Below are 16,359 nucleotides of genomic sequence, written 5' to 3' on the forward strand. Positions count from 1 at the left end.
ATAGGAATGCACAGGTGCAACTGAGGTCAAATTTTCACTGCAGAGTTAAGGGGTAAGGGAGAAACCTCGCTAATTCTTCTGTCTCAGCTCTGTTTCTTTGGCTTGGCATTTAGGGGAAAGCATTTATTTATAAACTGAGCACATTTTTCTGGAGTTGCTATGTTACAATGAATATAATACCTGCCATTTTTAGTCAGTTTCCAGAGTGGAAATACATTGCAGTAGCCCATTCTCTCCCTCCCCCCCCCCCCTGAAATCAGTGGCATTTTACTGTAGATTTCAATGAGAGCAAGGCTGGGTCTGAAGTCATTAATTGGACTTACTAATGTATTTAATGGCCTATGTAAACTACGGGTGTTAAAATGCGTGTATTCAGGTAAACGTGCAACCGCTGACATTTTCAGCAGTTACATGTTTACACAGAGGGATGCAGTTCCCTGGGAGCCAGTGTGCATGTTCCGGCTCCCAAGGAGCCGCCTCTTCCTTCCCCTGGGCTCCTGCCTCCGCAGCAGTGCGGGGAGTGGGGACATAAGGGAGGCAGTGCTCGCAGGGAGCCCAGGCTAGTCAGTTAACCGCATCCACATAGTTACAGGCAGAGAGCTGTCATTCACTGTCAGAATCGGAGTCTATGCAAACTAGCATCTGTGGATTCTGTTGATGTGCATAGTTACTAGCAAAATAAAAATATCTTTGTAGAAAGAAACTTTCTTATGCATGTTACTCTTCCCGTTTGCTGGGCTTTGTTCCATCCACCAGCCTGACCAGATCCCTATATTGTGCAGTGGTTGAGAGCTCCTTGCAGAGCTTAGCCAAGACAGACCTGTGTGGGAGGCAAAAGGGTATGCAGACCTATGGCATCACTACTGCAGAGGAATTGCCTGTGGGTGCTAGAAGCAATGCATCGGCCTGCACATCTTGCAGTCCTGGGTACTTTCTGCAGAGCTTCCCAGCTCTGCACTGCCACATTTAGGAGTCTCTGACTCCCTGTCAGAAGGGTTACCAGGATTTGGACCACCCATGTTGAATCAGAAAGAAACTTATTATGACCAATGTGCAATGACTGGGTTAGACCACTCTATCAGAGCAACATCCAACTGAGCTCTCCCGTAAGGCAGGGTCCTACTAGCCACGGGGAGGGAAGAAAAAGGGGCAAATGAGAATTCAGGTGGGAGTTACAAAGTTGTAGTAGTCTCACAGAGTTGCAGCTACGACACTGGAGGCAGTATATCCTGGGACTTGGATCAGGAGAGAGATCTGTTAACAGCTTTTCTGAAAAATGACCATGTACTACTTCCATCAGTCTTCTAATATTTCATGAGACTTTATGAAAAGACTAATTTATGGTTAGGATCATGCTCAGCTGTCAGCCTTTATGACATAGATTTAATTGACTGCTCGTTCTCTCTTTGAAATACAATATTTTTCTGTAGGGCATATATAAAACCATGCTTGTTAACTTTTCTAATACTCTAAATTTTACATTACTTTAATACAGTAACATTGCTTCATGGCAGCAGTTCATTTTGAGAGTGCCAAGTTTTGTGCATTGCCCAATTACCCTTTACTTATACTAGAGAGCTCTCACTGTGGCATAAATAACCCTTTTCTGTTTGATAGCATCCAGCAAAGAGGGAAAATTTGGTCCTGGGCCAGTTGTCATCACCTATTCAAATAGAGCGGTTCTGCAGAAAGGTGGGGCCTGCGTAAAAGATGCATACTTTTTTTTTTTTGGTAAAATTAACATCATAATTCTTTTATGGAGTCTTTACAAGGACAAAATAACGTAAGTCGTCATCTGGACATCTGTCTACATACAACAGACTTCTCCCATCGCCACAGTACTAGGTACCTTTATTGTGGTGGCTAGCTGCTGCTGCTGCTGCAACAAGTACTTCAGAGGCCTGAGATGCTGTACAAAATGAGACAAGGCTATATAAGGCAATAGTGAAAACCTTTTTTAGTTGCATTATTGCCGTTGAATAATAAATATGACATTAAGTCTTCTAAATAAAGACGATCATGTAAAAGGTGCCTTTATAATAAAACAATGTTAGATAAGAATGAAAAGTTGAGAGATCTATGTAACAGGTGTTCATTTTAAGGGAAAAAAGAATCCTGACAGTTGTATTTGTCAGTTACTACAGGTTGAACCTCTCTAGTCCAGAACTCTTTGGTCCAGAAACATCCATCGTCCAGTATTATTTTTGTTAGCCAGATGCCCACTTTTCATGAGTGTGGCCAATTTTCCTGTGGTCCCGTAAAGTTTGTTTAGAGCCACCAGTTCTGGCTCTCACTGTTCTGTGCTGTTATTTAGCTCTAATTTACCCCTAAATGTCCTCTAACAGCCCAGCAAGCAGCGGCAGTGTTGGTAATGCTGCTAGACAATACTGACATCCAGTGGTCTGGCAAATTTTATGGTTCGGCACCCGTCAGGTCCTGAGGGTGCCGGACTAGAGAGGTTCAGCCTGTAGATGGAAATGGTAGACTTATCGGTAGTAGTACAAAAAAGGCAGATGTGTTCAATAAATATTTCAGTTTTGTATTGGGGGGGGAAGGGACAAATGACATCTCATTGCCTAGTGATAACACTCCATTCCATTATTATCTCTGAAGTAGATTAAACAGAAGCTAGTAAGGCTAAACATATTAATACCAGCAGGTTCAGATAATATGTATCCCAGAGTTTTAAAAGAGCTGGCTGAGGTGCTCACCGGACATTAATGCTGATTTTCAGTAAGTCCTGGAGCAGAGGGGAAGTTTAAACAGGGTAAACGGATGACCGAGTAATTATAGGCCTGTCAGCCTAGCATTGATACCAGATAATTAAAGGAGGCTAATGTAGTTCATGCAGATCAACGTGGGTTTATAGAAAACAGACCCTGCTGAACTAACTTCGGTATCTTTTTGTTTTGATGAGATTACAAATTATGGTAAAATAGCATTGATTTCTGTTACTGAGGCTTTTGTAAGGCATTTGACTTGGACCACATGATATTCTAACTTAAAATGAGTAGAATGGCATTAAATTGATCAAAATAGGCTAATGGTAGGTATCAATATGTAACTGTAAAAAGGGAATCCTCATTAAACAGATGTTTTTCCAGTGGGGTCCTGAAGGGATCAGTTCTTGACCTTACACTATTTAATATTTTTATCAATGACCTGGGGGGGGGACGACATAAATTAATCACTGATAAAGTTTGTGGCTGATACAACACACATTGTTTGCTTGTGCCCAGCTCTCCGAGTTGTAATACAACTAAATGTAAATATATACATCTAGGAATGAAGAGTGGGCCATATTTATAGGATGAAGGGCTCTAAAAAGATTTGGGGTCATGGTAGATAATCAGCAGAACATGAGCTCTGAATGTGACGATGTGATCAAAAGAGCTAGTGTGATACTTGGTTGTATAAACGGAGATCTTGAACAATGTTCCCTGGAAGCTCTGTGTTTGTGTGGCCACTGAGGAGAAATTCAAATGCCACCCAGCTGGTTAACACAGCTTTTTGGCTTTCACTGGTGGTGAGGATTTGCACGTGCTTTGGTGCACCAAAATATGTATTCCACACATGGAAGGAAAAGATTAGAGGAAACATTGGTCTCGAATAGCAATAAAGAGGTATTTTACTTCTGTATTTGGCACCAGTACAGCTCTGTTGGAATGCTATTTCTAGTTCTGTTGCTCACAGTTCAAGAAGGATGTTAATAAGTTGGAGTTGTTTCAGAGAAGAGTTGCAAGAATGATGAAAGAATTAGAGAAAACGCCTTACAGTGACAGACTCAAGGAGCGTACTCTATTTAGATTAACAAGGAGAATGCCAAGGCGTGACTTGATTACAGTCTAAGAACCTACAGAAGGAACAGATATTGAATAATGGTCTCTTCAGTCTGACAAAGGCAGGTACAACATGATCCAGTGGCTGACAGTTGAAGCTAGACAAACTCAGGACTGAAAATAAGGTGTAAATTTTTGACAGTACGTATAATGAACCATTGGAATGGTTTTCCAAAGATCATGGTGGATTTTTCATCACTGGCACTTTTTAAATCAACATTGGATGCTTTTTGTAAAGAATATGCTCCTGGAGTTTGTGGTTGGAGGAGGAATCTTCTATCATCTGTGTTATTCAAGAGGTCTAAGAGGATGGCTACAGTTGTCCTGTCAGCCTTGGAATCCATGACTCTATAATCCATGAACATTAACTTTTTTTTTTTTTTAACAGGAATTCGGCAGCAATGGGTCATGGTTGTTTCTGCTATGCACTGATATGTTCTGTTCCAGTCACAGTCTACATCATTTTGGTAACCGGTCTGCGGTACCATTTGTTCATATGGAGTGTGTTCTCACCTAAACTTCTTTATGAGGGAATACGGGTGTTCATCACAGCTGCTGTTTGCATGTTCTTTACAGCCATGGATCAGAACCGGTCTCAGAAAATCCAAGACTGAAATTTAATATCTTGTTCCAAAGTTGGTCATCATGGGACCAGTTGGATAGACTGGAGTTATATCATGAAAATAGTAGTTTTAAATTATTCTATGAAATGTAACTAGCTTTAGTTGGTTGGCAAACTTATTTTACTCCTGTTGGAATTCTACAATTTTTTCATTTGGAGCCGACAATAAAATTGTAGAATTCCAATAGGACTAAATTAATTACAAAAGGCATGTGTTATTTAAATGAACTTGTGTTTCAAAATGTTTAATCAGAATAAACCTGTCTTTTCATCATGAGTTACAGCTCCCTTATTCTGTACTGTTCTTGCAGAACTCATCTCTTTACCATTTTCACCAACTCAGTCATTACCATCTTATTTAATGAGGCTTCAGATATTACAAACTTCCTTAGTAAGGAAGTCTAACTGATGTTTTCTCACTGTTGCTCATAGACTTGCAACTTGTCACCTTTGCTGTTAAGGGCCTTGCCACCATTCTGGTCAGTAGGAGATTAAATGGGGATCCACTTGACCGTCCTCATTCAGATAGGTGAAAACTGCTCATGAAGTTTAGATTTCTTCAGTTATTCTAAAACTGCTAGGTTTGGGCACAATCTTGTATAGCTACTTCTGGCTAGACAATACAATCTTAAAGGTAAGCCATTATAAACTGGAATAACATTATTTTAAAGTAACCTTCTGGATTTTAGTAATAAGAATAAAGTGTGTTTGTAAATTGAAGAATATATTTTTTCTATTGAGTGGAGCAAATAATAGTTAAATCTTACTTGTTAACATATATATGTTAATTGTTAATGAATGGTAAAGGTAACATGTAATCCAAAGCCTACATTGGTAGATATTTTGATAGTTGAAACCTGACAAATCACTGTGATATTTAATATTTTCAATTCTCTTTAAACATATGCAATTAAAAAACATGAATTCCCTGAAATTGCAAATGTATGTAAATATATATGCCAGTGCCTAACCGGCTTTTATAAAATGAGAAATATGCATCTTACGTGCTTTAAATGTATGGTATTAACTTTGCAATCTCCATTATGTGTAATGACACAATTTCCTTCCTTTTACATTGTCATCACAAAATAATGCAGGACATCACAAAATCTTATATCCTTTATCAGATAGTTGTGTTTCCCCTTTGTATATTTAACCTTTTCATCAAAATAGTACATGGGTTATGAACGATAATCCAGTGCCAGTTTTTCTAGCAGTTTTTTGAAGTATGGATTTTTCCTATAAATGAAGTTTTCTGGTACAATGTAAGTGTGTGAAACCTCTGTATTCCTTTTTCCTGAGCACCATGCAAGGAATAAGAAGCGTTAAGCACTGAAACAGTAATGAATCTTTTACAGAATCCGAATGCTCCATTCTAGAATGTGTTGCTTCTTATTACTAAGCATGTATAATGAGATTTTAACTTGTTTGATTTTTGCACATTACAGAAGCATTAGAGCTTTGAGCAGTGGAAGGGCTAATAGAATCTGTTTCAAGCACAAAGGTGTGTTTGTCAGATTCCCTGTTTATGCTCTGGATACCCTTGTCTGTTAGCCTGAAAGCTCACAACATGCCCCCAGGGAATGTTGCACAGTAAATGCACATCTTGCCATTTTCCAACCTACCATCAAGAAAACAAATCCATGTGAACTCTCCTAGATTTAAATATTCTTTCTGTATGGTTTTTTTCACTCTATCACTCTGGCCTTCATAGTAACATAAGCACCATCAGTATCGCAGCTAAATGTACATGAGGAGCACTGAGGGTTTTAACAGATGATATGTTTCAGCCGTCCCTCTTGGACTGCATCAGTTTGAAAGTAAATGCTTTGAGAGCTCTAATTCATGCCTGAGGCTAATGGCCCATTTGTTAGGGTTGCTTATAACCTTCATCTCAACTTTCAGACATGATGAGTTTCAGAAGTAGCCTACTTCTATCTTGGTACACCACATCTCTGTTACCAAAAGGAGCCAACAATCCATTTTAATCACTATAATGCAAATGCTGTGAAGGAGTAATCTCAAAATATTGGCCTTCTGTAAATGGTATTCAGCTGGAGCAAACTACATAAAAGGCTAATGGCTCTTGATCATCATTAGTTGTCCTGTGATTGAGTATTTCGAAAATGAAGTTTGGCCCTTTATTAAATCCAGTGCTTTGCCTTTTAAGTGTAGCATATGTATAGGAAATGTTTTGTATTTTCTGTAATGTCTGGAACACACACAGCACAGTGAGAATACTCTTTATACTCAGGTCAGTTATTTTTCTGGTTATTTGTTGCTTGGCAACCGCTTAAGGATTATTGCCATCTTCTACACTTACTTGATACATTCCTGAGCAATACTTCCTAATTTTAGTATAGAATGTAATTACTGGATAGGTGGAAGGAGAGATGCTAAGACATAAAGATATGGGATGAGAACAAAAGGGAAAGTTGCTTTGGGGTCCAGCAAATCAATTTAAAATCCTTCACTACAGGAATTACTGGTTGTAATTGTATGGGTTGTCCAGAAAGAAGTCAGATTCTGTCAGTCAGAAGTCAGTCCCTTCTGGCCTTGAAATATTAATCTCTCCTCATATATTGGGGACCCTTCATTGTGGGAGGCTAGATAAGTGGACAGTGCTGTAATAAGCCATGCTTAGGTTAGCGCTGTGGTGGCTTATTGGAGTTCTGTGTGTGGCCCATAAGATTTTGTTTAATGTTGCCCATGCGCAGGGTTGCTAGATTCAGTCCAGGTAGTTTCTTCCCAACCGATATTCCTGAAGTGACACACGTAAAGCAAGGGCACGGGAAGTGAGGTGCATGCAGCTTGCACACATTGACTCTGACAGCCGTGAGCTCCCTCTGCTTCCAATCAAAGCGCTGCTATGGTTCAGTTGGCACAACCTGCAAATCGTAGGTACAGAAGCGCAGTTACCAAAACTACCCTATCCTGGGAGATTGTCTTGGTTCTGACCATCTTAAGGCCCATTCACTAGCCTAGGTTAGAGGGATGTGATAGTCAACAGCAGTTTGCAAATATAATTTGTGATTGGACCAGCTCTAACTCCCAAGATTACAATATTTTCCCACAAAATGGGAGTGTGTGCAGATCAAGCTAGGGGGGAGCAGATGGACAACTACTGTACATGTTGCAGTAGGGATTTATGGTGCTTGGGCTTGTCTGGCTTGGGTTGTGAGAGGAGGCATTTTGATCACCTTTTCAGAGGCACTAAATCTTCATTCATGGCTGTATGGCAGGGAAATCTGGCAGCTTCCATTTTTGAACTTTGGAAATCACTAAGTTTTTAAAATGGAAATATTCTTATTGCTGTGCATCTTGGAATTGAGTGGGTGCGGTAAAATGGGGCGATAAGCCTAAAGATTGCGCATGCAGAGTTTAAGCAAGGGAAAGTGGTCCTGCAACTGAATTCAGAAAATATCAGCCATAGTATGTGGTGGTATCCTTCTTTTTCCTGGGTTCTGGCATTATGGCTTCTGCCTGGCCAGGAAAAAAATGGGCTCCAGAAGTAGGTTCATTCTATAGCAGAGAAATGGATGAGCAGAGACAGGGTGCATACTGCTTTATGTATGCAATGTCTGCTTTTCCTGTTTCAACTCTACTTCATAATAAACATTTTCCAAATCTACCACTTTTTGCTGCACTTGACATTGGAAGGGTCTGAATAAGAACAATAGGAGCAGTTCAACAAGAGAATGTGAGGTTGTTTTAAAGGAAAAATGACTTGCAAAATGGCACAAGATTCTTTTGAACTGGCACTTTTGAAGTTCAGGGGATTTGTTGCTGTCCATGCGCACAGTATTCACAGAGGCTTGGAGAGCAACTTTCAGGATATTGGTGGAGTAGTCTATAATCCTTTGCTCGTAGTTTTACAGAGAAGTGCCATTAGAGAGTGGAAAATAGCACAGCAGCTTTTTCAGGTACACTGAGGCAAATGTATTGGAATGATTATTATGCAGAGTTAATTATCTCAACTTCAGGAAATCTAATAGTGCTCTGCCCACAAGACCTTTTTTTCCTTTCAGTCCTATTAGCAAATAGTTTATTTTTGCCAAGCTTTTTCGGTTCCCATTAGAGATGTGGTCCATTAGGACAATATTCCTAATGGGATACATGCTAGATAAATTTTAAAAACAATGTTGTGCAATGTCCTTTCTTGTTTAGCGCACTTGTATTCTTTAAGGCAAATCAAGCTGTCAGTTATTAAAACCGAATCCCCCCTTTGTTTCAGTGGGGAGTTGTACTTAACATATGGCATCTGGGTCATTGATTGATGGTGAAAGAACATGAGACATTGAAACAGGAGCTACTGAAGATAGGTAATCACAAAGTGACAATTTGTAAAATGGGGTGTGATCCTAGGAACCCTTCAGTGCCATCTGGCATAGGGGTTACAAGAATATCCTGATCCTGCTATGTACATTCTGGTTACCAAAGAACGTCACGTGAGGTCTGACATGAAAGCCAGGGTCACAGTGGTCATTAATATTCTTGAACAATGCACATTCAGATACAGTGTAACGAGTTAAGTATGTACATTGAAAACATTCCTAAAGTCTGTATCAGGGCAGAGTTGACACAATGAAAGTCTCATAGACAGACACGTGAAGTCAACGGGGAGGCAACACACCAGAGAAAAAGCTACAGTGGATTTTGCTGACTCGAGGTGCAATGAACTTTTGGGACTATCAGGAGAAAGCAAGGGACACCGCCCTTTTTCATGCACTGAGGAAGTAAATGGGCAGTGTGCATACATTCATGAAAATTCACAACCAACCTTGGCTGAAATGCTGCAAAAAGAAATTTGGGGCAAGAGAAACTTCTTTAGACGTGAGGTTAGGCTGTTAAATTTAGCATCTAGAAATCATGTTATGATTTTGTTTTATATGTAACCTATTGTTTCCGTTATCTCAAATCTTTGATAATAAACTTGTAGTTGTTTTCACTATAAATGTCTCCATGCTGTGGTATTGTCTTAGGAGGTGCCCTTGACTTGAATCAGACAAGCGGGGGATTCTACACCTGGTATTGCTGTGAGTGTTCAATGGAAAAGAGACTGTACACTACAGTGGAATTTTTCCAAGGGCCTTTGGGACTGGGGTGCACCTATTGTTACCTACAAGGTAAAGGAAGGACTGGCATTACCCAGAGGAGAGTGCTTGGGTGACTAACACGCTGGTGGTCACACCTAGTTTAGCACAAGTGAGCCTCCGTTTTCAGTGTAAGGAGACTCAAGAGTCCTGGGTACTCTGAGAATCATCACACAGGGCTTGTCCTGTTGCAGGGATGCTTGATTGACTAGGGGAGGCTGAGGAATGCTACCTAAAGTGTCAGATGTACACTTGTGTTGGAGTAATTTGAGAGTGAGTATTTAAAAGGGTTTGTGTTAATGATGTTTTTTTCAGCCAGCTGTGGGAGCTGGTTTCTGGAAACTCAGTCATTCAGTGGCACCTGTCATGTGGGTAAGATGGTGGGGCAATGCTGCCCTGGCCCAGGAATGTAGAGGCCCGGGGCGTGGGGGCTAGCACTGCATGAGCTTGGGTTCTTTGGTCTCTGCAGCTATTGGCTGAGGGAGGCATAGAGAAATGTGGGAGGGGAAACCAGAGAGTCAATCTCGGGTCCACTAGTTTAATCTACTGTTTTACAGGAGCCTGAGTTTTCAGTAGACAAGGATCCCGGCTGTTGGTTCATGACACGTCTTCAGTCAGTGGTAAGCGACTATCTGTGACTTAATAAAACCCTGAATGAGACCCCTGAATGTGCACTACCAAAACCTGGCGGCTGGTGTTGCAGGCCAGTGTGTTGGCCCAGCTGTAACCAATCAAGCATCTTTGCTTTGGAAAACAAGGGGGAGGGGAATCTGTAATGAGATATGGTTGTGCTGACTGCACCCACACTGAAATACAGGTGTTCCCCAGAATTGAATCTGATAGTGTCCATCTAGTATAAGTCCTAACACTGGATTAAGCTGGATCTTATTTTACTCTCGTGTGTGCCCTGCTGGCTAACGTCCCCACTATTGTGACACTGGAAATTGATTGTTCTCAGTGTTTGCATATAATGGATGAATTTATTGAGGAGCTCAGGATTTCCTAACCCCAGTGACATGATGAGCATGGACCTATCCAGGTAAGTGTAGAGGCTCAGCTCACACAGCTGGCCATCTTCTGGAACTGAGTTGTGAATCGCAATTGGAGATTGGCCACTTGGGTCTAAAACCTGCGACCACTACCCTCTGCACCGGGGGGTTGGGACCTCTTCCTCCTGTCAGAGTGAAGGATCTGTGGTATTGGTTTGCCTTCAAAGAAAAGGCTCTACTAACAGGATGTTCCCCGAATGGTATGGGAGGACTTGAGACTCTTTTGTCCCCCACCATCAATGAGATGGCCCCCAGGTGCCCTTTTTCAGAGGCTTTGCTGTCACAGGTTACCCTGGATTATAGATACCACCTGACCTCTGGAGCAAGAAGCAGATGGTTAGCGGGGGGGGGGGGGGGCTGGAAAACTCATGCCCAAGCTGATTGGTTGAGGTATAGATAGTTATTGTAATTCATGATGTGGTTCTTCAGGAAGCAAAAGGTCTTTTCCCCTCAGAATAGGCACACAATCTTGGACAGATGTTTTAAGTTAGAGAGAGTCTGGTCATCTGGATTCTCCCCCCTTGGAACGGAGTCCTTGCCAACCCAAAGAAATGTCCTATCTTACAGACAAGGTTGATCTGATGAAGAGTGAGTTGTCTGTTTCTGAGGTGGCAGAATGAGGTCTTGAAGGGAGAAAGGCCTTAGCTAGCCTGTTGGTCTGACAGCTTGATCCCACAGCTAGTGCTTTGGGTCTACATCCTCTCCTAGCTGGTGAAAGCAGGTGGGGAAAGTGACGGTTCCTTAACTGGAGGAGAGCGTCCTCATGCATCAATGCTCTCTTAAGCACAGACCACACTAAGTCTTCATTGTCCCGACGGCAGCCTGCCCTACATTAGAGAGGGAATGGGTGTGGTGGCAGGAAAGTTGTAATAAGATTACTCACCGTTTCTAGACGTTTCTGATGTCCTTGGCTCTCACCAGTATGAATATAAACCCTAGCTTCAGTAGAAAGGCTGAGTTCACCCATGTCCTGCCAGAAGACGTGGTATTTATAGTGTTCTAAGATCTGTTGTATCCCTTTAATATTGTTGCTGACAAAGATTGGTTGACTCACCTGCTGACCGTGCCTGCTTTGGGGTGGTTCTTTCTTTTGGTAGCTACGTTTTCTCCTACAACCACTCCCGTGTGGGGCTTCACAGGCTGTTGTTCTGTTACTCTCCTGTTCAGCATGGGCAGGAGGCCCTGAGGAGGGTTTGTAAGGAGGTATTGGTTGTAGTGTGCTTCAGTATGCTGACAACACCCAAAAGTGTGCTCCTTACCCACTTCTGCAGCTTGGGGAAGGGAGCAGTTCAGACATCTCAAGTTGAGATGGGAAGTGTGCTCGCTATGGCTCACCCCCCAGCAAAGACGGAGGGCATGTTGGAGAAAACAGCCTGCAGGGACAGTCAAGATGATATTGCTTGTTCTGAAGGAGTGTCCGTCGTAGATCGCCAGAGTTCGCAGCGTCGTAGTGCTTTTTGGACCTCATTCTTCTGCTTCTGGATGACCATGCTACAGTTGTAACTCTGTCGTCTTTTTATCGTCTGCACATGGCCACAAGCTTGCGACCTTCCTGTTCAGATACAACCTACTCACTGTTGTCCACCCCTTGAACATGTCAAGGTTTGGCTAATGCAGTGTTCTCTACCTGTGAAACCTGATGGCTGTTTTTAGAGACAAAAGCTGGTGCAGAAAGCGGCGTAGCTCTTAGTGAATAGAGCATCTTCCCGAGAACACATGATGCCCGTGTTCAGGATCTTTGATGGGTCCCTATTGGTCTCCAGGTGGAATTTAAGGGGAAGTTTTCCCTAAAAAGCTCTAAATGGCTTGGGACTGCCAACTTGAGAGACCCCTTTTCCTGCCCTACTGCAACAGCTGAGGTGACTAAGAGTGCTCAAACTGGAGCCCTTTATTTTTGAGAAGGGCTGGGGCTGCTGGCAGGACATTCTCTGAGGCTCTTGGGTCCCCTCTTTGATCTGAAATAGACCAGTCTTGATAAATGGCTTTTGCAGTATGCCTACAGAGCTATTTGTTAGGGTGTTTGGGGAATGTTGAGGGTCTGTTCCCAGATGGACTAGTGGGGTGGAAAGGCATTTTTGTGTTTTTTGGCAAATCTGATTGATTAGCATTAAGTCAGTGCTGCTAGTGAGCGCAGTATATTCATGAGCCGTTAATGTTGCTGGGCAAATCTGGGTTAAGGCATGGACACAGTAGGCTTGTGCCTAGGGCTCTGGCTTCTGGAGATGGGAGAGGATCTCAGAATCTCAGCCTGCCTTGAAAACAAAGTTACTATTTCGTCTGTTATTGATATAACACTTGCAAACAGGACTCAGTTGTAACCTCCAGAGAACCTGGGACGGTAGATTTGGAGATGTGTGAACAGCCCCGTGCACGTCGCTGGGATGTAAAGTCCGTGACCCATTGCTGTGGGGCCTTGCCAGCCCCGCCCAGCAAAGGTCTCTGTGAGGCAGGCCGAGAAGAGCCCTGCGCTCCTGCCTCCCCATCAAGTAGACACACCCTGGCTGCTGAGGGGTGTAATGGGCCCTCCCGTCTGGCAACCCTGCTGCTCCAAGTGGGAAAGGAGATCTCTGCTGCTGCTCCTGAGTAATGGGAGCCCCAACTACCAATCCTGTAAGGGAGGACAGGGCCCAACACAACTGCCCTTGCCTCTCTGGGTGGGAAGGGCAGCTTCAGGCCTCTAATGATGACATTCTGAAATTAACTAATTTATTTCCACCTTCTTTTTCATATATGAAAAAAACCAACAACCCTTTCACTGTTTCAAAATCCAGTTCTTATCAATACTCACCAGATTACAGCCAAAGAAGCCAAACCTTAAATTTCCCCCGGCTCAGAATTTACCATGTATCCAACCACCAATGCTAGCAAATATGGACATACCAGCAGTATAGTGCACTTTATAGTAACGTAGTCTGTGACCAATGGTAAATGTGTACAGAATTGTGGTTTTGAAAACGTATGCAGGACTACACTATAAAAGAAGCAGTACTGTCCTCTATCCTGCTGCTCAGCCAGCAAGAAGAATGTTTCAAAGGATGTCCCAAAAGGGTGCGATGTTTAACCCAGAAACTTCTATGCAGTCTGGTTTGTGCTGACGGAGAGCTGAGGAAAGTGTGGTGAGATGCATAATGACCCTTAAGAAGGGTATCCGGAGTTGTATGTCAGGGGATGAGAATGGTCAGGGGAGCAAGATGGGAAAAAATTATAGAGGGTGAAAATGAGGTGAAGAACAGGGATAGAGCGAAACAAGAAAACGAGCAGTAACGAAGATGTGGCGGCTATTCAGGTTTTCATCTTGGTTCTCCTATGGGACCAGGCCAAAGATCTCAAAAACCACTGCTGCATGAAGGCAAAAATTGTTTGAACAAAATGACATTATTTTGTAACGGTCTAGTCGGAGAAATACATTACCTAGACTAGATGCTTTCTTCAGATACAGGTAAACCAAAACCAGTGACCACCAGGTTGATTGTCTTCAAGAAGTACTCAGTGAGACGGACAACAAGCATTAGCTTTAAAGTGAACGCTGAAATCTGGCAGGCTTACTCGTGTGGATTGATGTTTTCATCTGATTGGTTTTATTAACTGTTCTTGAAGTACCCTGCATGTTAGTGCTATCTGAAGCAGACCATCTACTTTCCTACCAGAGGAGACTGCAATTGATTGTATCAGAGATGTGGGAAGCCAACTACAAAACAAATATGGGGTGGTGGACATTTTCAAAGTTCTGCACGCGAGAAAGGGATAATTGTGGGCTTACACAGGGCAGAGAAGCTGTCCCAGTGCCATGTTTGAGAGATGAAATGTAAATGATTAGGGGTATGGAACAGCTGCCGCATGAGAGATTTATAATAAAACTGGGACATTTCTGCTTGGAAAAGAGATGGCTAAGGGGGGGAATATGATAGAGGTCTATAAGATCATGACTGATGTGGAGAAAGTAAATGAGGAAGAGTTATTTACTCCTTCCCATAACAAGAACTACAGGTCTCCAAATGAAATTAGTAGGCAGCTGGTTCAAAACAAACAAAAGGAAGTATTTCTATACAACACACAGTCAACCTGTGGAACTCTCTGCCAGAGGATGTTGTGAAGGCCAAGACTATACCAGGGTTCAAAAAAGAGCTAGATACATTCATGGAGGATAAGTCCATCAATAGCTATTACCCAGGATGGGTTTCCCTGCCTCTGTCTGGGCTGGGAATGGACAACAGGGAAGGTTTGATGATTATCTGTTCTGTTCACTCCCTCTAGGGGAACCTTGCATTGGCCACTGTCAGCAGACAGGATACTGGGCTAGATGGACTTTTGGTCTGACCCAGTGTGGCCGTTCTTATGTTCAGCTAGTTCTTTAAGTACCTAGGATAAATTTCATCAGATCCTGCCAACTTGTATACATCTAATTGATACTTAAATATTTAAAATATTCTTCCCCCATTTTGGCTTTGTTGATTTTAGATGTTAAATATATGGTCACAATTAACCTTGTTCATGACAATAGAAGCAAGATAGGCATTCAGCATCTTAGACTTCTTGATGTCATCAGCTATTAGCCCTCCTTCCCCACTAAATAGAATACCTATACTTTTCTTTGCCTATCTTGCTCCTACTATATTTAAAGAGCCCTTTTCTTACTGCCTTTTACATCCCTAGCTAGGTGTAATATAGTCTGTGCTTAGCGGGTCTGATTTTTGTCCCTGTGTATTTGTGCTATCCTTTTATACTTATCTTTGGCCATTCCTTCCTGAAGTACTTGGAAGCCTTGTTCATAAGCACTAACCCACCTAGATACTGGGGTGTTTGGGAGAGCTGGTTTGGTCACAGCATAAGATGGTATGGCTAGAGAACACACAAAGAGTAAATGAGTTACTTAAAGACAGCAATTTTGATGATACAATTCTATATCAGCAATGTGAAATCACTCTATTTCCACTAAATGTGCTCATTTGCATGGAGTGCAGTCTCTAAAGATTATCTAAAACAAAAGCACTGAGATCACATGGAGTTCCTATTTGTTTGATGCAAAGCATTATATAATTCCTTTCTGCATGCAACCGAAAATGCTTTTGTTTAGGTATAAAGGCAACGTGGCTTCTCTGTTAATGTTTTACGTGTTGCTGAATGCTTAAATTAAAATCGACTCTTCATTGGTTCAGTTAGTTTTCTTGAAACATGTTAATTTATTCTTAAACACACCAGTCAAATAAAATATAAATACCAAACTTTTGGCTTAATTCCACTCTCCGAGAAGTCCAAAGGGGGCGTTTCACTAGTGACTCCAGTGGGAGTAGAGACACACCAAGCACTCTTCTTAACACTAGCCTTAAAATCTTTGTCCAATACTGGGTTGCTTAAAACTTCTTTATGCCCTTGCATAAAAGGTTGCAGCAATTTACAGATGTATCCAATAAGGTGAAGGCTGTGCTTGTTTATCTGAGTGGATAATTATTGAATGAATAACAGTTATGCTCGAAGTATCGTTGAACGTATAAAATGGAACCAGGTTCTCTGTCCCAAGGATCCCCAAAATCAAAGGTTCTGAAAACACCTAGGCTCACGGAAAAACCTCAGAGGAGGATCTACATGGAGAACTGGAACCTCAGGCAGACTTAATCTAGTGGTAGCATATTTGAAGGCCTGATCCCTGACCAGTGTTAGGCGCATGAGAGAGAGCCTTTGTAGAGACAAGTGCATTCCAGAGGAATAAAAAGAACAGAGTTGTAAACATAAAAGGTGCAGGACGGAGAAGGGCAGAC

At 42.1% G+C, this 16,359-nt stretch overlaps 1 protein-coding gene across 2 annotated transcripts in view; it reads left to right on the forward strand.

The window, feature by feature from the left end:
* PIGG (phosphatidylinositol glycan anchor biosynthesis class G (EMM blood group)) overlaps positions 1-4,738 on the forward strand; it is a 100,087-nt gene extending 95,349 nt beyond the window's left edge. For both annotated transcript variants that reach the window (XM_075931310.2, XM_075931309.2), the window contains one exon: positions 4,228-4,738. In XM_075931310.2, the coding sequence (XP_075787425.1) occupies positions 4,228-4,453 (226 nt within the window). In that variant the 3' untranslated portion in view covers positions 4,454-4,738. The remainder of the gene's footprint in view (positions 1-4,227) is intronic.
* Positions 4,739-16,359: the final 11,621 nt, after the last annotated feature.

Source organism: Pelodiscus sinensis, chromosome 6 (genome assembly GCF_052426305.1).
Source record: "Pelodiscus sinensis isolate ZL-2025 chromosome 6, ASM5242630v1, whole genome shotgun sequence".
NCBI lineage: Eukaryota > Metazoa > Chordata > Testudines > Trionychidae > Pelodiscus > Pelodiscus sinensis.